Genomic DNA, 24,705 nt, shown 5'->3' with positions numbered 1-24,705 from the left:
TAGTTGTCTATTGCTGTGTAACAAATTAGCCCCAAAGTGCATCAGTTTAAAATAATAAATATGTATTATGTCACATAGTTTCTGTGCATCAGGATACCACTTACGGAGGAATCTGGAAACAGGTGATCTAGGTGGTTACAGCTCAGAGTGTCTCCTGAGGTTGAACTTAAGGGTCAGCAAAACTGCAGTTATTTCAGGCTGGGTGGTGCTGGAGGGTCTGCCTCCAAGGTGGCTCCCTCACATACCTGACAGGTTAGTGCTGGTAGTAAGTTCCTCACCATATCAACCTCTCCACAGCGCTATTTGAATATCCTCATGACATAGAGCTAGCTTCCCCCAGGAAGGGTGACCTAATGCAAAAGACAATATTAAAAGGAAATTTTAACTGAGACCAGAGGACCGATATCCATAAGCAAAATGACTTCTTGTAAGATTATTAGTTGCTGAATTAATTGTAATAGAAAAAGACTACAAACAACCTAAATATATTTCAAAAGAGGACTAGTTAGAAACTTTTGACAGATCTATACACTGGAAGAATTAGGATACTCTTTACATATTAATATAAAAGGCTGTCCAAGACATAACCTAGGCAAAACACACAATGAGGCATAGAATATAGAACAACATGCATAGTACGATACCACGTATGCAAATATTTGTGTGTATACATTCACATAATATGTGTTCATATATATGTGTATATGTGTGATTTATCTGGAAAAATACACAAGAAACTGCTAACTGGAGATTATGGATACCTCCAGGAATCTAGGAAGGGACTCTACAGGCTGGGGGAAAGGAAGAAAGGGAAACATTCACTGCATAATATTTGTATCTTTTAAATTATGTGCCATGTAAGGCTACTGACTATTCAAAAATTATTTTTACACATCTAGACCAATTGTATACTCTTGGTAAAAAAACAGAGAAGAATAAAAATATAGACATATGACTTATCTATATGAAAGCTTTATTTATCAGAAAGAACAAGATGGAAATACAACTTGGACAGTCAGCACTACAATGGCTGGAAGCAGGATTTCAATTTCAGGTGAGGCTCCCAGGCACCTATGGTCTAATTCTGAGAAAGGAGGCCTTGGGGAAGTGGTAGAATTATTCTGGAAAACAAACTGAAAGGAATTTGCATGTTGAATTACATAAATTGGGAGCTGGGTGGATTTCAGAGATACAATAGATGAGAGGATCACAAACTGGTGGGCCACAGGTCAGATGCCTGTGTTTGTTGTATTGGTCTGCATACCATTTTAAAATTCTACATGATCTGTTAAAAGATAAACTGAGGCATATTAAAAATAGTAAGAATCTTTTTGAACAAAATCAATTCAAATCAGTAGTGTCAAACTGGTAATAGTTAGGAGCATTCCTGATAGGAGCTTGGGGTGAACTGTTTAAAGAGAAAAGGCGGAAGCAAAGCAAGGACATGATTGACTGGCTATAATTTAAAGTCTAGTTGGCTGTTTGTGATTAGTTGTCCTTAGCATTTTGAGTTCATAACCTTGATACATTTACAGGCATAGAGTTTGGTTTGCTTATGTAGGCCAGAATGGCTTAGACCCCCACAGTTAAAATGACCTCTTTGTTTAATTAACAAAATTAATTGCCCACATTTAAAAATCAGGAGATTTCATTTTTTCCCCCCCAAAGTTAACTATGTCTTCTTTAGAAATTCTGGAAGCTCTGGTAGACAAGGCCTGCATTCCTGCCTGGCAGCCCTTGTAGTCTGTAGACAGAGGCTGGTATTCTCCTGTTTGCCACAGTTCCTACCAGCAAGCCAGTTTTCATCACCTGCTGAGTCCATGTAACATCTCAGGTGAGGAAACTAATGCTCAGAGGCAAACTCTGAGAACTCATGTCTCCCTATTCCTACTCCCCAACCAAGAGCCAGACAATACTTCATAACCATGGTTTGTGTCACTACTCAGAATCCTGACTCTAAATCTCTGCTACCACCTCAACCCAGTGGATAGTTCCAATATCCACAATCGGAGACTTTAGTTTTTTTGCCCTCTCTTAGGAATCATACAAAGTTTACCCAGAATTAGAGGAACTATGCCTATCCTACTACCTTGGAATCTTTCTACCTCCTTTCTGCTATTGTCTGGTCCTGGGGCCAGGTCTAGCAATACTTACATTCTCTGCCAAGTTTGCAACAAGGCTAGAAGCTGCATTTGCCAAGGCCTTGTTGGGGAGGGAAGACTTTTCCTATACCCTCTTAGAATCAGTTACTGGGGGCCTGTGAACTAAATTGACAAAAGATAGGCTAGCAAGGGAAAAGTTAGATTCTTATTCACACATGTATGATATATGGGAGAGTTCTCAGGAAAATATTACTCAAGCAGGTGGTTAGAATTTGGGCTTACATGCCATCCTAATAGGAGAAGGGGAGGAAGGAGGACATTTATAGGAAAACAAATGACTCCTTAATAGTGGAGGAGAAGAAAGGCACATACAGAAAAACAAATGACTTATAGGAGAGGACTCTTAAAAGAATAGGTGGAAGATATGATAGTGTTGTGACAATGTCTGTTTCAGTGTACTGTCCAATTCTAATCAATCTTCCCTGGTGGTGAGGACAGGATTTATGATAACTGAGTTCTCTAGGAAGGCTTTGCATTTAGGTAGACAATGAAGTTCAGGGAGGGGAAAAAGTCTACTCCCAAATGTCTTCAGTTCAAATACTTTTTAACGTTGCAGTGGGTATTCTTGATACCTTTAGTCTTATTCTACAGAGGGGCTGCTAATGATAAGACTCAACTGATGCCATATTGTAATTGTTGCTGGTGCTCACCACCACTCCTTTTCCCCCTAGTGATTCCCGCATTACTCAAGCTGCACTCCCCAGTGCCACACCTCACAATGACAAGAACCACCTTACCCTGCCATGCTCATTCTGGTCCTGCCCTTATTCACTCACTGCTGCTCAGGAATCACTGTGATCTCCACTCCTGAAGCTAGTGCTACTAAATCTCCAGATACCTGAGTTCTTCCACCTGAAATGTGACTTCATTTCTGGAGTGAGAGGGCCCCCTTATTGAGGGGTTTGGGCCAAGTCTTACTGGCCCTGGGAAGACTATTGGTCTTTAGGTTATGAGAGCCCAACTCAAACTAGCTCAAAATTTTTTTTAAAAAGTAGTAGTGGCCTACTAATGGCAAGTCTGGGGAAAAGATAATCTCCACTACAATATTCCAAGTCACATGACTTCTCTCTTTGTCTTCTGCCTTTGCTTATTTAAACTCTTGACATTCTTCCTTTTAATTATTCCACTGGCTAACACAGACTACATCTGCGGAGCACTGTTGGGTTCTCAAAATATACGGAGAATTTTTTAGTTTACAGGTAAAATCCCAGAGGAAGACTATGATTGACTCTAGTTGAGTCATTTGTTTATCGTTGAGCCAATCATTGTGCCAGAGTGAGACGGGTTCTATGATTGGCAGCCGCAGGAGGACCAAAGGGAATAGGGAAGGTCAGTTCTTAGAAACAGAATTCTGAGCAGACAAAACAACAGATGGGTCCCACAGTAATGTTCTGCTAAATACCAGGACTCCTATAAAAAGGCACATAACCTAATTAAAATAGGCAAAGTACCTAAACAGACCTTTCTTCAGAGAAGATATGCAAATGGTCAATAAGCACATGAAAAGTTGCTCAGTATCATTAGTCATCAGGGACATGCAAATCAAAACCACAAAATATCTAAATCACTTCACACCCACCAGGGTGTCTATAATCAAACATGCTTGTAGAGAAGGAAGGGAAGAAATCGGACTCCTACAGTGTTAGTGGGTGTGTAAAATACTCCAACCCTGTGGAATAGTCTGGCAGTTCTTCAATGTTTAACATAGGGATACCATATGATCCAGAAATTTTATGTATATAATAAACCCAAGAGGAATGAAAATGTTTGTACAAAACCTATACATGAATGTTCATAGCAGCATTATTCATAATAGCCAAAAGGTAGAAGTCACCTCTTCATGAATGGATAAACGAAATGTGATGTCTTTACACTAGAAAATTATTCAGCCATAAAAAGGAATAAAGTAGTGATAAAGGCTGCATTATGGATAAACGCTGAAAACATTATGCTAGGTAAAAAAAATCTAGTCACAAAAAGACCACATATATATGATGCCACTTATATTAGGTCTAGAGTACAAAAATATATAGACAGAAAGACTGATACATGTAGGTGCTCAATAAACACTATCGTGCGTGTGTGCAACAGTTCACCCGGATATTTCCATACTTGGAGCGGTTGGGGACGTTCTTAAGGAGTAGGATCTGGAGTTCCGGTCGTGTCCCTGAACTGCGCCCTTACCCCGTTGTCTCAGGCTCTGCGGCACTGAGGCAGCAGCACAGCCTAGGAACCCTGGAATCGAGGAAAAGTCCCGCGCCCTGGGGCCGCGGAACGACAATACGCGGGACCGCAGAGCCTGCGGAGTCGGCCCTATCCAGCAGAGAGCGATTGCTACATAACTTGGGGCCGAGAACCCAGGTAAAAGGGCTACACTGAGAGAACTACCGCCAACGATACGCACAACCACCACAAGCCGAGAACAATGCGCTCGGCCCTCCGCGCGCAGGCTCGAGACGCCGCGCCCCGGAGCGAGCCTAGCCCGGGGTCTGCCGGGAAATGTAGTGTCTAACAGTTGGCCAGTGCAGCCCCACGGCTCGAGAGCTGCGGGCACGCGCAACTACAAATCCCATTACGCTCCGCGAAGCCTTGATCGCCGACTTTTGCGGGGAAGGGAGTGGGGCGGACATGGCTGAAGGTGGCCAGGGCGGCTCAATGTGCAGCGGCTTGGGCGACAGTCAGGACCCGCTCCCCAGAAGTGGTGGCTGCAACTTCCCGGAGTATGAGCTTCCCGAGCTAAACACGCGCGCTTTCCACGTGGGCGCCTTTGGGGAGCTGTGGCGTGACCGGCTGCGCGGGGAAGGGGACTTGTCGCTTAAAGAGCCGCCGGCATCCGCGCTGTCGGGGCGCCGAGGAGTCGCGGACCCCGGCCGGGAGGATGCCGCTGTGGCCCGGGATCTGGGCTGCAGCCTGGAGGCGGCAGCCGAGCTGAGGGCGGTGTGCGGGTGAGTGCGGGGCCGCGGGGCTCTTGCTACTTGGGGCCAGTCGGGTTGCACCCTTGTTCCTGCGCTCCCCTGAGAGTCGCCCTTGGACGGGCCTGTGGTTTACTACCCGAGCTAGAGGGACCGCCCTTTCAAAGCTTTCAACCCGCTTGAGCTTTCCCAGGACACCGGAAGGAGGCCTGTGATCGGAATGCACAATTTCTGAGAATTGGACTGAAGAGACAAGAGCTGCATAAAATATTAATTTTTCTGCTAGCTGTTTTTAAGGTGCTTGTTAATATAGACGAGCAATCAGAATAACAGCGAACTGTACCTGCCATTGACAGACACTTTGACAATAGAGGAACCTTAGTAATGGTGAGGCTGGAAAGAGATTTACACATAGTGTTAAAACCTTGATTAACTGTGATCTCTTGGGGATCTCTCGAGTATGCTATTACGGAAATTTTCCCTAAAAGTTCCTTATTTGGGGTAAAAATACAAAAAGAACTTTTAACAACCTCTTTCTCCATTAAACAGTATTGCTTGCCATCAGTTGGCTAAATACCCTTTTCTTTATAGAATATGGGCACAGAATCATTGCCTTGAATGCTGGCCCCCTCTGAGCTGCCTGCTAAATTTTATCTGACTTCTTATTTATTGAATGATGTATTTTGGATACAACCCTGACTGACTATGGGCAAGGTGCATGATTGCTTTTCTTTTTTGTTTTAGCCTTGATAAACTGAAATGCCTTGAGGAAGGTGAGGATCCTGAAGTCATCCCAGAGGCTACTGACCTAGTGACTTTGGGGTATGGAGGATTTTGCTTTTATGTTATTTTCATTTAAATTTTTTTTCCAACGTTATATTATTCAAAGGCTTAAAGTATGGCATTGTTATCCACTCCCTAAATTCAGTCATTGTTAACATTTGGCCATATTTGCTTCAACTGTATTTGTTTGAGATGCTTGCTGGATGAACCTTTGGATAAGTTGCAGACATCATGATAGTTAACCCCTAAATACATCAGCATATAGTTCCTAAAAGTATCATTCTCCTGTATAGAGTGACATTATCACACCTACAAAAATTAACAGTAAATACATAACGTCTACTATCCAGTCCATATTCAAATTTGTGTTTATTTCTAAATGTGTGTTTACAAAGGTACAGTAATCTACTCAGGTAAGTTTCAGGTTCAAGCTAAATACTGATAGGACTTTTCATACTATTTCATACTAAAAGGACCAGTTTTGCTTTTTTAAAAATTTCTGACAGATCCATACTCTTGTAAATAGGATTAAAAAAATGGATTACTAGAAAAATGAAAAGACAAACAATAAAAATTCTAATTTTTTATTGTTAAATTCAACACTAAAATTACTGTCACATTTCTGTGCACATTCCTAAATGCTTACTCTTCTTGCCTGTCCTGATTGGATAACAAATAGCTTACAGATAAATTCTGATCTACTGACCACACTTTGAGAAACAATGCTGTCTACAATGTAGAGAACTTGTGCCTGTAATAGTGAAATTTACAATTTCCAGTTTGTAGCCAAGCCACTTTACTCCACCATGGCTGTGTTGTCTCTCCCGATCCTACCCATTCTATTGTCCTCAAAAATTCAGGCAGACAACTTAACCTTGGTTCCTTTTGTAGTCCCTGCCAACACTGTTTCCCTTATCCCTACTACTAATGTTTGTGTTAGCAACACTTGCAGCAATATGAAAGTTTCCTGTCTCCCTCTTTCTGATTTATCCACCTGAGCTATTACTTGAGCTTGTTCATTTGCTGAGAAATAGCTCAGCTTTGGCTTTCTTTTATGGACAAATTTCAGACCCCTTACATAGACACTTGGGGCTTTCCATATATAGCCCAAATCTGCCTTTCCAGATTTATTTTCAACCACTTTCTCCTTTAAATGGCTCACATGACCTTTAAATTCACTAAAACCTACCCCAACTTTGAGACTCTTATATATCTTCCCACATGGCTACTACCCATCTCTCTCCCTTACAGAACAGATGCACTCATAATGTCTGTAACTCTTCTAACATTTCTAAAGTCCTCAAAGGTCCATTGAGAATCCAGACTCCTTCATCTGTGTATTCCCCTTAAACCTGTTGTACTGTTTTACTCCAGTTGGTGCTTTTTAACTATTGTTGATTAATTAGTTGGATTTTCTTTTTCCTAAGTTGCATATCTGATTGTGTCACTCCCTTACTGAAAACCTTTCAGCGGCTCTTAGGCAAAATCCTGAGTCCTTAAGTGGCTCACAAGGGACTTGATCGAATGGCTCTTGCTGATGTTCCAGCTCTGTCTCTGCAGTGCTCCAGCCACACTAGATTTTCAGTTCCTGCAATGTGCTTGCTCACTCCAGGCCTTTGCCAGAACAGTAACTCTTCCTTAGGCCTCTAGTCATTTTGACTTTGGCTCATCCTTCAAGTCTTTACTGAAGGATTAAGGACTACATTTAGGTTCCCTTCAATGCTCGTGTAGCACCCCCATACTTTACTATTGAAGTACTCATCACACTTATGCTTCTTTAATTCTGTCTTCCTGGCTAGACTTAAAAGTTCTATAAGCTGTATCTGTCACACATACTGCTATATCCCCAGTTCCTAGAACTTTGGCATGTAAGAGGGAGTCAATAGATATTTGTAGAATGAGTGGAATAAATGAAATTTTCATAACCCCAAGGAAGTGAATTTTGGAGATTGGCTGGAAAAAAAGGTTGATGATAATTATAAACAAAGCAAACCTTTCTTTTTTAATTAAAGTATCATTGCTGTACCATCTTATGAAGGTTTCAAATGAACAGCATTGTAGTTTCTACATTTACCCATATTATTAAGCCCTCACCGCCCCCCACTCCATCGTAGTCACTGTTTATCAGCATAGTAACATGAACAAAGCAAACTTTTTTGCAATAGTTAATAACATATGCCAATTGGCTTATAATGATATTATTTATTAAGTAGTACTTTTCATACTACTTAAACATTGTTTCCTATAGCTGTTTTCTATTACTGGATCAACTGGATCTCCTTGATTGTCTTGTAGTGCCTTCCATAGGAAATGTGGGCAGAATTCTGTATAAGGACTTAGTATAGCATTTATCAGCTGGAATTATTTTGATGTACTTTGAAACTAGTGTATTTAAAATATGACTAATATTAATCTAATTTACATCTGTATCTCTATACTTTTTCTTTCTCTATACCTTCCTTTCTTCAGTCTACCAGTAACTTAGAAACATAAAAGTAAGAATAAAAATCTAAGTACATGACCTCTTTATTATGGCATAAAATAAATTAATTTCTGAGACTTTTTCCTCTTTCTAATGAAGGAGCTACTGGGCACATTTTACATGCATGTAAAGGGACCAAAAGGAGTTACAGAGATTGTCTCTCTTTATATACACTGCTGCTCTTAATTCACAGCAAGCTAAGTAATTTATCATCAGCACTTTTGAATTTTTGAGTAAAGAGAGGATTTGAATTCCTAGGCATAAGAGAGATGATTGTTACTGTATGCTACTAAAACTTATCTGTCATTCCTAAAGTGTGCAAAAGATTTCTTTTAATACAGTGGCACTTTCAGTTAGTCTGCCCATCCTTTTCACTTCTCTGCCAAGAAAGCACTATTCTGTGTACCATTTAAAGGATGAAAATCCTGCAAGAAAAAGAGAACAACAGAATTGGAGGACTCGTACCCTCCACCAAAACAATTTTTAAAAACCCGCTAATATACCTGGGCTTTGGTGGAATGACAGAAACAGCACTATTAAAGTAGGAATCTTGTTAACACTCACACACACACACACACACACATACAAATACACAAATATCATGACATAATAGAAGATATGAAATATATAGAGAATTTATTGTAGAAAATCAGGAAATGACTATTTATATGAATCAACTGAGGAAATCCCACCTTCCCTCAGAAAATAACTAGAAAACAAGAAAACTATAAGTCTACACTCCAAACAGAATTGAATATACCAAAACAAGCATTTAAGGATATAAAAGCACTGGATCTAAAGTTTTAAAACTAAGAATGGAAAAGATGACAGAGAGGAGAAATAAAAAAGAATGGATGGGGGAGGAGGAGCCAAGATGGCGGTGTGAGTAGAGCAGCGGAAATCCCCTCCCAAAAACATACATATTTTTGAAAATACAACAAATACAGCTATTCCAAAAAGAGAGACCAGAAGACACAGGATAACAGCGAGACTACATCCACACCTGCGAGAACCCAGCGTCTCGCGAAGGGGGTAAGATACAAGCTGCGGTCTGGCAGGACCCGAGCGCCCCTTACGCCAGATCCTGGCGGGAGGAGAGGAATCAGAGCGGGGAGGGAGAGGGAGCCCATGACTGCTAAACACCCAGCCCCAGCCATCCACACCAGAGCACAGACACACAGTGCATGCATGGGGTGCTGGATACTAGGGAAACAGGACAGTAAAACCTGTGAGTGGGTCCCCACAGTTGGCGCCCCTGGGACAAAGAAAAGCAAGTGCTTTTTGAAGGTCTTAAAGGGACAGGGACCCCACAGCTGGATGGAGGCATCCCGGCACAATCAGCTCAGCAGCTGGGAACCCGGGGAACTCCGGGCGCCCTAACCCTCTGGGCGGCAGAGCAGCTCGGAGGCCCCTCACGGTGATAAACAGCTTCCTGCCCGTTCCCGCTCCATCGCGGCCCTGCCATAATGGAGCAGCAGCCTGACAGCACCCGCGCCCACAGCAACCATGCTGAGCTTCCTTCACAGCGGCCGGGCAAAAAACAGAAACCCCGTCTGCGCACAACTGCCCAGCACAAGCCACTAGAGGTCGCCATTCTCCCAGGAGAGGAAGGCCACAAACTAGCAAGAAGGGATGTTCTCCGAGCTGACACGTGCCAACTACCCACAACTATCTCTATCACCATCAAAAGGCAGAAGAGTTTGATACAGACCAGATTAACCCAGACAGTCTCCCATGAAAAGGAATCTGGGGAGATAGACCTAACCAATCTTCCTGAAAAATAATTAAAAATTAAGGTCATAACCATGCTGATGGACTTGCAGAGAAATATACAAGAGCTAAGGAGGAATAATACAGAACAGTCTCTGCAAAGATATGAAAGCAGAATGGATGACATGCAAGAGGCCATTGATTGAATAGAAACCAGAGAACAGGAATGCAGAGAAGCTGATGCAGAGAGAGATAAAAGTATCTCCAGGAATGAAACAATAGTAAGAGAACTGTGTGACCAATCCAAAAGGAACAATATTTGTATTATAGGGGTACCAGAAGAAGAGAGAGAAAAAGGGATAGAAAGTGTATTTGATGAAATAATTGCTGAAAATGTCTCCAACTCGGGGAAGAAATAGTTGCTCAGACCACAGAAGTACACAGAACTCCCAACAGAAGGGACCCAAAGAGGACAACACCAAGACACATAATAATTAAAATGGCAAAGATCAAGGACAAGGACAGAATTTTAAAAGCAGCTAGAGAGAGGAAAAAGGTCACTTACAAAGGAAAACTCATCAGGCTGTCATCAGTCTTCTCAACAAAAACTTACAGGCTAGAAGAGAATGGCATGATATATTTAATGCAATGAAACAGAAGGGCCTTGAACCAAGAATACTGTATCCAGCATGATTATCATTTAAATATGAAGGAGGGATTAAACAATTCCCAGACAAGCAAAAGTTGAGGGAATTTGCCTCCCACAAACCACCTCTACAGGGTATTTTAGAGAGACTACTCTAGATGGGAGCACTCCTATGGCTAAATAGATGTCACCAGAGAAAATAACACAGCAAAGAAAGCACACCAACCAAATACTAACTAGAGGCAAAAAATAAAATTAACTACCCACAAAAGCAGTAAAAGGAAACACAAAAGAGCACATAATAAAACACCCAACATATAAAGGAGGGAGGAGGAGAAATAAGAAGGGAGAGAAATAAAGAATCATCAGTGTTTATAATAGGACAATAAGTGACTTAAGTTAGAGAGAAAGATATTAAAGAAGCTAACCTTGAACCTTTGGTAACCACGAACCTAAAGCCTGCAATGGTAATAAGTACATATCTTTCAATAATCACACTAAATGTAAATCGACTGAATGCACCAATCAAAAGACACAGAGTAATAGAATGGATAAAAAAGCAAGACCCATCTATATGCTGCTTACAAGAGACTTACTTCAAAAGCAAAGACATGCACAGACTAAAAGTCAAGGGATGGAAAAAGATATTTCATGCAAACAACAAGGAGAAAAAAGCACGTGTTGCAGTACTAGTATCAGATAAAATAGACTTAGAGAAAGTAACGAGATAAAGAAGTACATTACATAATGATAAAGGGCTCAGTCCAACAAGAGCATATAACCATTATAAATATATATGCACCCAACACAGGAGCACCGGCATTATGTGAACCAAATACTAACAATTAAAGGACAAAATAGAATGCAATGCACTCATTTTAGAAGACTTCAACACACCACTCACTCCAAAGGACAGATGCATCAGACAGAAAATAAGTAAGGACACAGAGGCACCGAAAAACACACTATAACAGATGGACCTAATAGACATCTATAGAACTCTACACCCAAAAGCAACAGGATACAGATTCTTCTCAAGTGCACATGGAACATTCTCCAGAATAGACCACATATTCGGTCACAAAAAGAGCCTCACTAAATTCAAAAAGATTGAAATTCCAGCAAACAACTTTTCAGACCACAAAGGTATAAAACTAGACATAAATTGCACAAAGAAAGTAAAAAAGGCCTACAAACACATGGAGGCTTAACAACATGCTCCTAAATAATCAATGGATCAACGAACAAATCAAAATAGAGATAAAGCAATATATGGAAATAAATGACAACAACAACACAAAGCCCCAACTTCTGTGGGACGCAACAAAAGCAGTCTTAAGAGGAAAGTATATAGCACTTTAGGCCTATTTAAAGAAGAAAGAACAATCCCAAATGAATAGTCTAACATCACAATTATCGAAATTGGAAAAAAAAAAACAAATGAGGCCTAAAGTCAGTAGAAGGAGGGACATAATAAAGATCAGAGAAGAAATAAATAAAATTGAGAAAAATAAAACAATAGAAAAAATCAATGAAACAAGAGCTGGTTCTTTGAGAAAATGAACAAAATAAATAAGCCTCTAGCCAGTCTTACTAAGAGAAAAAGAGAATCAACACACATCAACAGAATCAGAAACGAGAAAGGAAACATCAGAACGGACCCCACAGAAATACAAACCATTATTAGAGAATACTATGAAAACCTATATGCTAACAAGCTGGAAAACTTAGAAGAAACGGACAACTTCCTAGAAAAATACAACCTTCCAAGACGGACCAAAAAAGAAATAGAAAATCTAAACAAACCAATTACCAGCAACAAAATTGAAGCGGTAATCAAAAAACTATCCAAGAACAAAACCCCCGACCCAGAAGAATTTACCTCGGAATTATATCAGACATACAGAGAAGATATAATACCCATTCTCCTTAAAGTTTTCCAAAAAATAGAAGAGGAGGGAATACTCCCAAACTCATTCTATGAAGCCAACATCACCCTAATACCAAAACCAGGCAAAGACCCCACCAAAAAAGAAAACTGCAGACCAATATCCCTAATGAACATAGATGCAAATATACTCAACAAAATATTAGCAAACCGAGTTTAAAAATACATCAAAAGGATCATACACCATGAGCAAGTGGGATTCATCCCAGGGATGCAAGGATGGTACAACATTCGAAAATCCATCAACATCATCCACCAAATGAATAAAAAGAAGGACAAAAAAACACATGATCATCTCCATAGATGCTGAAAAAGCATTCAACAAAATTCAACATCCATTCATGATAAAAAATCTCAAAATGGGCATAGAGGGCGAGCACCTCAACATAATAAAGGCCATATATTATAAACCCACAGCTAACATCATACTGAACAACGAGAGGCTGAAAGCTTTTCCTCTGAGATCGGGAACAAGACAGGGATACCCACTCTCCCCACTGTTATTCAGCATAGTACTGGAGGTCCTAGCCACGGCAATTAGACAAAACAAAGAAATACAAGGAATCCAGATTGGTAAAGAAGAAGTCAAACTGTCACTATTTGCAGATGACATGATATTGTACATAAAAAACCCTAAAGACTCCACTCCAAAACTACTAGAACTGATATCGGAATTCAGCAAAGTTGCAGGATACAAAATTAACACACAGAAATCTGTGGCTTTCCTGTACACTAACAATGAACTAATAGAAAGAGAAATCAGGAAAACAATTCCATTCACAATTGCATCAAAAAGAATAAAATACCTAGGAATAAACCTAACCAAGTAAGTGAAAGACCTATACCCTGAAAACTATAAGACGCTCTTAAGAGAAATTAAAGAGAACACTAACACATGGAAACTCATCCCATGCTCTTGGCTAGGAAGAATTAATATTGTCAAAATGGCCATCCTGCCCAAAGCAATATACAGATTCAATGCAATCCCTGTCAAATTACCAACAGCATTCTTCAATGAACTGGAACAAATAGTTCAAAAATTCATATGGAACCACCAAAGACCCTGAATAGCCAAAGCAATACTGAGAAGGAAGAATAAATTGGGGGGGAGACTCACTCCCCAACTTCAAGCTCTACTACAAAGCCACAGTAATCAAGACACTTTGGTACTGGCAGAAGAACAGAGCCACAGACCAGTGGAACAGAATAGAGACTCCAGACATTAACCCAAACATATATGGTCAATTAATATACGATAAAGGAGCCATGGACATACAATGGGGAAATGATAGTCTCTTCAACATATGGTGCTGGCAAAACTGGACAGCTACATGTAAGAGAATGAAACTGAATCACTGTCTAACCCCATACAGAAAGGTAAATTCAAAATGGATCAGACACATGAATGTAAGTCATGAAACCATAAAACTCTTAGAAAAAAAAACAGGCAAAAATCTCTTGGACATCAACATGAGCAACTTCTTCATGAACATATCTCCCCGGGCAAGGGAAACAAAAGCAAAAATGAGTAAGTGGGACTATATCAAGCTAAAAAGCTTCTGTACAGCAAAGGACACCATCAATAGAACAAAAAGGTACCCTACAGTATGGGAGAATATATTCATAAGTGACAGATCCGATAACAGGTTGACATCCAAAATATATAAAGAGCTCATGCACCTCAACAGACAAAAAGCAAATAATCCAATTAAAAATGGGCAGAGGAGCTGAACAACAGTTCTCCAAAGAAGAAAATTCAGATGGCCAGCAGATACATGAAAAGATGCTCCACATCGCTTGTCATCAGAGAAATGCAAATTAAAACCACAATGAGATATCACCTCACACCAGTAAGAATGGCTACCACCCAAAAGACAGACAACAAATGTTGGCGAGGCTGTGGAGAAAGGGGAACCCTCCTACTCTGCTGGTGGGAATGTAAATTAGTTCAACCACTGTGTAAAGCAGTATGGAGGTTCCTCAAAATGCTCAAAATAGAAATACCATTTGACCCAGGAATTCCACTTCTAGGAATTTACCCTAAGAATGCAGCACTCCAGTTTGTAAAATACAGATGCACCCCTATGTTTATCGCTGCACTATTTACAATAGCCAAGATATGGAAGCAAACTAAATGTCCATCAGTAGATGAATGGATAAAGAAGATGTGGTACATATACACAATGGAATATTACTCAGCCATAAGAAGAAAACAAATCCTACCATTTGCAACAACATGGATGTAGCTAGAGGGTATCATGCTCAGTGAAATAAGCCACGTGGAGAAAGACAAGTACCAAATGATTTCACTCATATGTGGAGTATAAGAACAAAGGAAAACTGAAGGAACAAAACAGCAGCAGAATCACAGAACCCAAGAATGGACTAACAGTTACCAAAGGGATAGGGACTGGGGAGGATGGGTGGGAAGGGAGGGACAAGGGCGGGGAAAAAGAAAGGGGCATTACGATTAGCATGTACAGTGTGTCGGGGGGCACGGGGAGGGCTGTACAACACAGAGAAGACAAGTAGTGATTTTACAGCATCTTACTACGCTGACGTATAGTGACTGTGAAGGGGTATGTGGGGGGGACTTGGTGAAGGGGGGAGCCTAGTAAACATAATGCTCTTCATGTAATTGTAGATTAATGATAGCAAAAATTTAAAAAAAAGGTTCACTGGGCATTAACCCAGATTTGTCAACTCTGAAACATATCCTAGTAAAACTATTAGATGTCAGAGATAAGTATAAATCAAGGCTTCCAGGAAAGGCAAAAGAATTAGTAGGCAGCAGACTTTGCAAAATGACATATAAAGGAGCAAGGTTTTTTGAAAAGCTCAGTGAAAGTGTGAACCAAAGATTTTATATTTAGCTGAGATGTTACTCAAATATCAGGGCAGCAGGATAAAAGTTTTATGATATAAGACCTTGGGTAACCACCAGCCATTTCTGAGGAATATACTATAGAATGACCTTTATCCAATCAAATGATGACTGGGAAGTTTTTAGCAAAACATCTTTAAATAGAGTAAGGTTGAAGATGGAAAGCTAATGTACAAATGTTACATGTTTTAACAAAATAAAACATTGCATCTAAAAAAATGGGATAAGAAAAGAGGAAGAGAATAATGTGTGGGTAAAAGGTGGATTTCAGGGAATACAAAAACAGACAAAAACCCAAAACCTGGATAAAGTAGATAGTAAAGGTTAAATAAGAAAATGGATATAAAAGTATTAAAAAATATGTAAGTACAGAGGTAACCATTGGAACAAAAACCGACCAAATGTCCCTCCTCAATTTCTAAAAAATAGACAAGCAAAAAATCACATCTCATAATGAACAAAACAGCTAATCTAAAAACCTGTGTATTATTAGAAAATGTGAATTGAGATCAAAGGTATCAGTTTTATACAACCTTATAAAGAGGTTTAGATTTGGATTACAAAAACCTTGCAGAGATAACAGAAACATCTAAAATCAAATGATTCAAAGAAGCTAAATGAAAAGGGCAGGATTCTGAAAGTATTCCAGAAAAATGATAAAAATTGAGCAGGAATTGCAGTTCTGACACCAGACAAATAGAATTCAAGGCTCAAAACATTAAATGTGACAGAGGACACTTTAATGCTAAAAGCCATAAACCACAGTTAAGATAGAATGCCTATGAATATATATCACCAAATAATACAGCAATCAGTTTTATAAAACACAACTACAGGAGATGCAAGGGAACATCGTTAGGAATGTACTAACAATAGAACACTTTATACCAATCTTAGCACAAGACATATCAAATGGTTAAAAAAACAGGTGAGTTGAAAGCTGTAAATAGCATAATAGGACATGCCTTATGATATATCTATGTACATAAATTTTACAACCTGATAATAGAAACCATATGACACAGCCACAAAAATTGATTATGTTAGGTCACAGAGAAAGCAGTAGCATCCATAGAGTAGAAATATGAGAACACAGATCACAACATAATAAAATTAGAATTTGCTAACAAAAACAAGTCAAGCCATTTCATCTGGATATCTTATAAAACTTAGATAAGGAAAAGTTTAAGGAAATACTGTTACATGAAAAAGCAAAGCCCCAAAGCTTACACTACCCCTCATGTAAGAACGTAGGTTCATCAAGTATTGATTTTTTGGCTCTCATCTATAAATTTACCTTTTTTGCTCACTCTGAAAAAATGGGCCTTGGCCCTTTCAATATTTGTCCTTTGCCAATTGGCACAGTGTTAAGCTTTGTCAGTAAAGGGTGTAGGAGGGACTTGGCAAGAGCAGTGTTTTCTCCTGGTCAGAGGGTTCGGCTCAGCAGGGTCCTGCAGCAAGGTAGCATCCCCAGTGCCCAGCTCCTGCAGTACCCATCACCCAGCAGCTTTTCCTGCCATTCCACTTCCCTTGGCAACAAGGTTTTTTGGCACCCTTCAGCGCAGATTTCCAGCAGGTTCCACTGAGGGATCTCTGCAGCAACTTCTCTGCCATTCAGTGAGTCACAGCCATGCCCTTTCCAATAAGGTCTGGATCTTAGTCCCGGGAGGGAGAAAAGGGAGGCTTCTTAGGCAGTCTCCTCAGCCTGGTGGGTGAGCAATGCTTATATGTGGTAGTCCTGTATTCTCCAGAGGTCTGTCCTTACTAGCCAATCTCTCATTATTCCAGTCCTCTGTTAAAGTTAATAATTCCTTAGATTAAGCTTACTCTGTTCAAATTCCTATTTCGTTTTTTCTCTTAATTGAACTTAGACTGATATAGAAAGGGACATAAGAAAATACACAGGTATCTACTAATTAGAACAGAAGAAATGGAAAGGATAAACCAGAGCTGTAGATTGGTTGCCTACAGGGAGTGGGTGGGAAAGGATGGAAAGTAAGCGATTGGAACAAGTTAGGGACAAAGAGGGAATGCTACTTCTCAGTATATGTAGGTTTTATAACTCTGACTCTTAGAACCATAATAATGACTCACATACCTTCCATACACCCCAGAAGTAACTAGACAAAACCAACCGGATGTGGATAGGGGAACCCAAATTAGAATACAAAAACTGACAAGGGGGCCTGTTACAAATGAATAATTTTACAACACTGAAGAGAATGGAGATGAAAGACATATAAGTCTGTACAGAAATACATCTTGATTCAGTGTTAGAAGGCTAGAACTATTCATAAGTTAGTGTTTCTCCAGGGGTGCAAGTTAGCAATTCTGAAACTATATTTTCTAGAATTGAACAAATAAGTAAATAGAGTACAGATTACAGAAGCTGGGTTTCTCTCTTGTGTAGAGAAAAGTTGTAAATAAGGAAAGGTTGAAAGCCAAAATGAATCCTGTGATTTTTAGTTTGGGATTAGAAATTTCAGTATAAACTCACAGTTTCAAATATGTAACAGACAAAACTATCGAAGTATATTTGTACATTTGTGGGTTATTATGCATGTGTGTTTTCTGCCTCTCTTTGCTGAGAGGCCTAGAAGCAGTGACTTCAGTAACAGTGAGTGAGATCATCTGGCTCCCAGAACCTGGTCTCTCAACACCTCTCACAATAAAGCTCTTACAAGTAGTTGATTCCAGGCCTGAAACAGGGAAATAGACAATGAGCCATCAGCATCTTATGGTGCTAGAAAGTAAGGAAATGCTCAAAAAAAAAAAAAACCCTAAAAAAATGAGGGCTTGTTGAATGAACAGGAGCCAAGCTGAAGGAGCTCCTCATGGCCAAAGCTAGAACAATTTGAGCAAGAAAATAATGGCAGTATTAGATTTTAACCTACAAAATGAAACACGTATCTTTGAGTTCATACTAATATAAATGGTCAAGTAAGTAAATAGGAGGAAAGAGGTAGGTCTTCCTCATAATGTCAATGAATAAATATAGGAGTGAAAGAATCACCATTAGGCATTAATCGCAGTAATAAATGTTGTGGGCAAAATCCACTTTTGAATGATCAACTTTCAGGGTGAAAGTTTAAGAAGAAACAAGATTTGCATGGTTTCAAAGTATCTCCCCTGAAATACTTGTCAAATACAAAGGAAAAGAAAATATCTTTCTGCTATAGGAACCTGGCAGTCAGGAACTTAACCAAGGTAGACATTGCCAATAGTAAGACATATTAATATTAACATCATGAGCCTCTTGATATGGTTCAGTGAGAAGGACAACATATACTTGTGGTACTAAACTGTCAAAATGCATGAACTACTCCAGTCATGAGAAAAGAGCAGTCAAACTCCAATTGAAGAACATTCTACAAAATAACTGGTAAGAGCTCTTCAAAAGAGTCAAGAGCATGAAAAACAAGGAAAAACTGGAACTGTAAAAGACTGGAGGGGAAAGCAGAAACAAGGAATGCACTGCGTGTCCTTGGTTGGATCTGGGACAGAGGGCATTAAGTTTTAAAATTTGTGAAATTTAAAAAAGACCTATAGTTAGTGATGCTGTATTAGTGTTAATTTCCTAGTCTTGATAATTACTCTGTGGTCGTGTAAGATGTTAACATAGGGAAAGCTAGGTGAGAAATATAAGGGAACTCTTTGTACTATGTTTGCAGTTTCTCTTTAAGTCTAAAATTAGTTCAAAATGAAAAGCTAAATACTAAAGATGTCTTGGAAGACCTAGTAAAGAATTTTGAAGTCTGATTTTTTTCTTGTGTCTATAACAGAGTTAGAAAGAAGGTTCTGGAACATCGGGAAGAAACCATAACAATAGATCGGGTCTGCAGACAAGAAACCTTTGCTTATGAGATGGTAAGAGGTTCATCTTTTCATCTTTTCCCATGAAACAATAAACTTTGCAATTGAGTGTTAGTGATGACTGTATGGTGGCTTTATATTGGATATGCTTAGTTAAAAATAAATTAGAGAAACTTCAGTGGAAGTAGGAACTGTAGGAAAAAAAGACTCACAAAATTCAGGTGATGGCATATTTGACTCTTGTAGTTCTCTGCCTCTATTTTTGCTTTTAGTTTGGTCTTTCTGTGTTAGGCTAAATTCATGCCTTTCCACCACCCTATTCCTGGTATTTTGGTTCTGCTTCTGATTTTGATTGAACCATATTGTTTCCTAATCCACCATCTCTTGTATAAACCTTCAGAAACATTGAAAAATATTGCGTAATGCAGAATTAAGCATTGGTAGACATGATGGGTTCATTCAGTGCATATTCTTGAGAATCCACGATGTGCCAGATGCTTTGTTGGGCACTTGATAGTGCATAAGGGCATGTATTGTCTCTCTTGCTTATCTTTTTTTATTGTAAAATCTAAATGACATAAAATTTACCATTTTTAACCATTCTTAAATGTTCGATTAAGTGACATTAGGCACATTCCCTATGCTGTGTATCCATCACTACTATTTACAGAACCTTTTCATAATTTCAAACAGAAATTCTCTACTGATCAAACAGCAACTCCCCATCTTCCTTTCCCCCAGCTCCTGGTAACCTTTATTCTACTTTCTGTCTCTATGATTTGCCTATTCTAGGTACCTCAAATAAGTAGAATGATGGGTGTACAGCTTATTTTACTTACTATATTGCCTTAAAGGTTCATCTGTGCTGTATAGCATATATCAGGACTTCATTTCTTTTTGTGACTGACTAAACTTTATTGTATTGGTATAATACATTTTGTTTATCATCTATTTGATGGACATTTGGGTTATTTCCACCTTTGCACTGTTGTAAATAACGCTGCTGTGAACACTAATATACAAGTATATGTTTGAGTCTATTTTCAGTTATTTTCAGTATATGCCTAGGAGTGAATTACTCAGTCATATGGTAATTCTAGGTTTAATGTTCTGAGGAATCACCAAATTGTTTTCCACAGCAGCTGCATCATTTTATATTCCCACCAGCAATGCACAAGGGTTCCAGTTTCTCTACATTTCCTGTCAGTATTTGTTATTTTCTGACTTTTGATAGTAGCCATGTGAGTGGACATGAAAAGGTGTCTCATTATGGTTTTAATTTGCATTGCCCTAATGATTAATGATGGTTAGCATCTCTTCATGTGCTTTTAAGTCCTTAACCAATTTTTTAAGTGGCTGTCTTGTCTCTTTGTTGTTGAATTTTGTAAGTTCTTTGTATATTCTGGATACCAGATACATAATTTTAAAATAGTTTCTCCCATTCTGTGGGTCATCTTTTCATTCTCTTGATAGCATCCTTTGGTATACAAAAGTTTTCAAATTTAATGTTCAGTTCATCTATTTTTTTGTTGTTTTTCTGAATCTTTGGTGCTGTACTTAAGAAACTATCACCAAATCCAATGTCATGAAGATTTTCCCTTGTGTTTTCTTCTGAAAATTTTGTATTTTTAAGGTCTTAGTTTAAGTTTTTGATTCATTTTGAGTTAAGTATATATATGCTACAAGGTGAAAGTTCAACTTCATTCTTTTGCACGTGGGTATCCAGTTTTTCCAGCACCTTTTGTTGAAGACTATCCTTTCCCTATTGAATGGTCTTAGCACTTTTGTTGAGAGTCATTTGACCATATAAGGCTAATTTTTGAGTTCTCTATTCTATTCCATCATCTGTATGTCTGTCCTTATTCTAGCACCACATTGTTTTTTTTATTAAGGTATCATTGATATACACTCTTAAGAAGGTTTCACAAGAAAAACAATGTGGTTACTACATTCACCCTTATTATTGAGTTCCCCCCCCATACCCCATTGCAGTCACTGTCAATCAGTGTAGTAAGATACACAGTCACTACTGTCTTCTCTGTGCTACACTGTCTTCCCCGTGACCCCACACACACACATCATGTGCACTAATTATGATACCCCACAATCCCCTTCTCTTTTCCTCCCCACCTGCCCTCCCCCAACCCCTCCCCTTTGGTAACCACTAGTCCCTTCTTGGAGTCTGTGAGTCTGATAGCACCACATTGTTTTGACTACTGTAACTTTGTAGTCATTTCTGAAGTTGGGATGTGTGAGTTTTCCAACTTTGTTCTTTTTCCAGATTGTTTTGGCTATGTCATCCTTGAAATTACATATGAATTTTAGGATGGGCTTTAATGTTTTTAGGGGAAAAAATACCATTGATATTTTAATAGGGATTGCATTGAATCTGTATATCATTTTGCGGTATGTTGTCATTTTAAACATTTAAATATTTCAGTCCATGAACAAGAGACATCTTTCAGTTTAACTCTGTTCAGCAATGTTTTAGAGTATTTTTAGTGTACAAGCCTTTCATTTCCATTAAATTTATTTCTAAGAATTTTATTCCTTTCAATGCTGTTTTAAATGGAATTGTTTTCTTAATATTCTTTACAAATTCTTCATTGTGTAAAGGAATACAGTTGATTTTTGTGTGTTGATTTTATATTCCGCAGCATTGCTAAATTTGAAAGTTCTTTTATGGATTTTTGGCATTTTGTACATAGAAGGTCATGCCTGTCATCAAGAGTGATAGCTTTGTATCTTCCTTTCCATTTGGTTGCTCACTCACTGTTTCTTCTTCATTTTTTTGCCTAATTGTTCTGGCTAGAATTTCTAGTACTGTGTTGAATAGAAGTGGCAAGCTATACATCCTTACCAAGCTATAGGTTTTTCATATATTTCCTTCATTGTGTTGAGGAGGTACCTGTCTGTGCCTAGTTTGAGTGTTTTTATTGTGAAAGGGTGTTGGATTTTGTCAAATGCCTTTCTTCATCAATGGAGATGGTAATGTGTTTTTTTCTTCATCATTCTATCATTGTGGTATATTATATTGATCAATTTGTGTTTGTTGACTACCCTTGCAGCCTAAGGATAAATCCCACTTGGCTGTGGTAAATAATCTTTTTAATATACTGCCAAATGTGGCTTATAGTATTTTGTTGAGTTTTGCATTTATATTCATGAGGGATATTGGTCTGTAGTTTTCTTGTAGTGTCTTTGGCTTTGGTATCAAAGTATGCCAGTTTCATAGAATGAGTTAGGAAATATTCCCTCCTCTTCAGATTTTTTTGGGAAGGATGTGTTAATTCTTTCACTGCTTACTAGAAATCACCAGTGAAGCTCTCTAGTCCTGGGTTTTTCTTTTTCTTTTTTTGTATATTTTATATTTTATTTGATTATTTATTTTTAAGGTATCATTGACATACACTCTTATTAAGGTTTCACATGAAAAACATCAGTGTAGTAAGATGCCACAGAGTCACTACTTGTCTTCTCTGTGCTATACTATCTTCCCCATGACCCCCAACACACCATGTGGCCAATCATAACACCCCTCAATTCCCTTCTCCCTCCCTCCCACCCACCCTTCCCTAGCCCTCCCCTTTGGTAACCACTGGTCCCTTCTTGGAGTCTGTGAGTCTGCTGCTGTTTTGTTCCTTCAGTTTTCCTTTGTTGTTGTACTCCCCAAGTATTCTTGGGTAGTTGGAAATCATTTGGTACTTGTCTTTCTCCACCTGGCTTATTTCACTGAGCATAATAACCTCTAGCTCCATCCATGTTGTTGCAAATGGTTGGATTTGCTTTCTTCTTATGGCTGAATAATATTCTATTGTGTATATGTACCACATCTTCTTTATCCATTCATCTACTGATGGACATTTAGTTTGCTTCCATATCTTGGCTATTGTAAATAGTGCAGTGATAAACATAGGGATGCATATGTCTTTTTCAAACTGGAGTGCTGAATTCTTAGGGTAAATTCCTAGAAGTGGAATTCCTGGGTCAAATGGTATTTCTCTTTTGAGCATTTTGAGGAACCTCCATACTGCTTTACACAATGGTTGAACTAATTTGCATTCCCACCAGCAATGTAGGAGGGTTCCCCTTTCACCAAAACCTTGCCAACATTTGTTGTTTGTCTTTTTGATGCTGGCGTTCTTTACTGGTGTGAGGTGATATCTCATTGTGGTTTTAATTTACATTTCTCTGATGACAAGCAATGTGGAGCATCTTTTTATGTGTCTGTTGGCGATCTGAATTTATTCTTTAGAGAACTGTCTTTTCAGCTCCTCTGCACATGTTTTAATTGGATTATTTGCTTTTTGTTTGTTGAGGTGTGTGAGCTTTTTATATATTTTGGATTTCAACCCTTTATCAGATCTGTCATTTATGAATATATTGTCTCATACTGTAGGATACCTTTTTGTTCTATTGATGGTGTCCTTTGCTGTACAGAAGCTTTTTAGGTTGACATAATCCCACTTTTTCATTTTTTTGTTTCCCTTGCCCGGGGAGATATGTTCACGAAGAATTCACTCATGTTTAAATCCATGAGATTTTTGCCCATGTTTTTTTCTAAGAGTTTAATGGTTTCATGACTTACATTCAGGTCTCTGATCCATTTCGAATTTACCTTTCTGTATGGGGTTAGACAGTGATCCAGTTTCATTCTCTTACATGTAGCTGTCCAGTTTTGCCAGCACCATCTGTTGAAGAGACTATCATTTCCCCATTGTATGTCCATGGCTCCTTTATCGTATATTAATTGACCATATATGTTTGGGTTAATGTCTGGAGTCTCTATTCTGTTCCACTGGTCTGTGGCTCTGTTCTTCTGCCAGTACCAAACTGTCTTGATTACTGTGGCTTTGTAGTAGAGCTTGAAGTTGGGAAGCGAGTTCCCCCCCACTTTATTCTTCCTTCTCAGGATTGCTTTGGCTATTCAGGGTCTTTGGTGGTTCCATATGAATTTTTGAACTATTTGTTCCAGTTCATTGAAGAATGCTGTTGGTAGTTTGACAGGGATTGCATTGAATCTGTATATTGCTTTGGGCAGGATGGCCATTTTGACAATATTAATTCTTCCTAGCCATGAGCATGGGATGAGTTTCCATGTGTTAGTGTTCTCTTTAATTTAAGAGTGTCTTGTAGTTTTTAGGGTATAGGTCTTTCACTTACTTGGTTAGGTTTATTCCTAGGTATTTTATTCTTTTTGATGCAATTGTGAATGGAATTGTTTTCCTGATTTCTCTTTCTATCAGTTCATTGTTAGTGTATAGGAAAGCCACAGATTTCTGTGTGTTAATTTTGTATCCTGCAACTTTGCTGAATTCCGATATTAGTTCTAGTAGTTTTGGAGTGGAGTCTTTAGGGTTTTTTA

At 38.8% G+C, this 24,705-nt stretch overlaps 1 protein-coding gene across 3 annotated transcripts in view; it reads left to right on the top strand.

Annotated features, from left to right (window-relative positions):
- The first annotated feature begins 4,590 nt into the window (after positions 1 to 4,590).
- SNAPC3 (small nuclear RNA activating complex polypeptide 3) overlaps positions 4,591 to 24,705 on the top strand; it is a 34,816-nt gene continuing 14,701 nt past the window's right edge. Inside the window, exons 1-3 of one of the 3 annotated variants that reach the window (XM_037018618.2) lie at positions 4,591 to 5,107; positions 5,819 to 5,896; positions 19,310 to 19,394. In XM_037018618.2, the coding sequence (XP_036874513.1) occupies positions 4,791 to 5,107; positions 5,819 to 5,896; positions 19,310 to 19,394 (480 nt within the window). In that variant the 5' untranslated portion in view covers positions 4,591 to 4,790. The remainder of the gene's footprint in view (positions 5,108 to 5,818; positions 5,897 to 19,309; positions 19,395 to 24,705) is intronic. The other 2 variants (XM_037018617.2, XM_037018616.2) reach the window with 2 other exon arrangements.

Source organism: Manis javanica, chromosome 2 (assembly GCF_040802235.1).
Source record: "Manis javanica isolate MJ-LG chromosome 2, MJ_LKY, whole genome shotgun sequence".
Lineage (NCBI taxonomy): Eukaryota > Metazoa > Chordata > Mammalia > Pholidota > Manidae > Manis > Manis javanica.
This window is presented reverse-complemented; position numbering and strand designations above follow the sequence as displayed.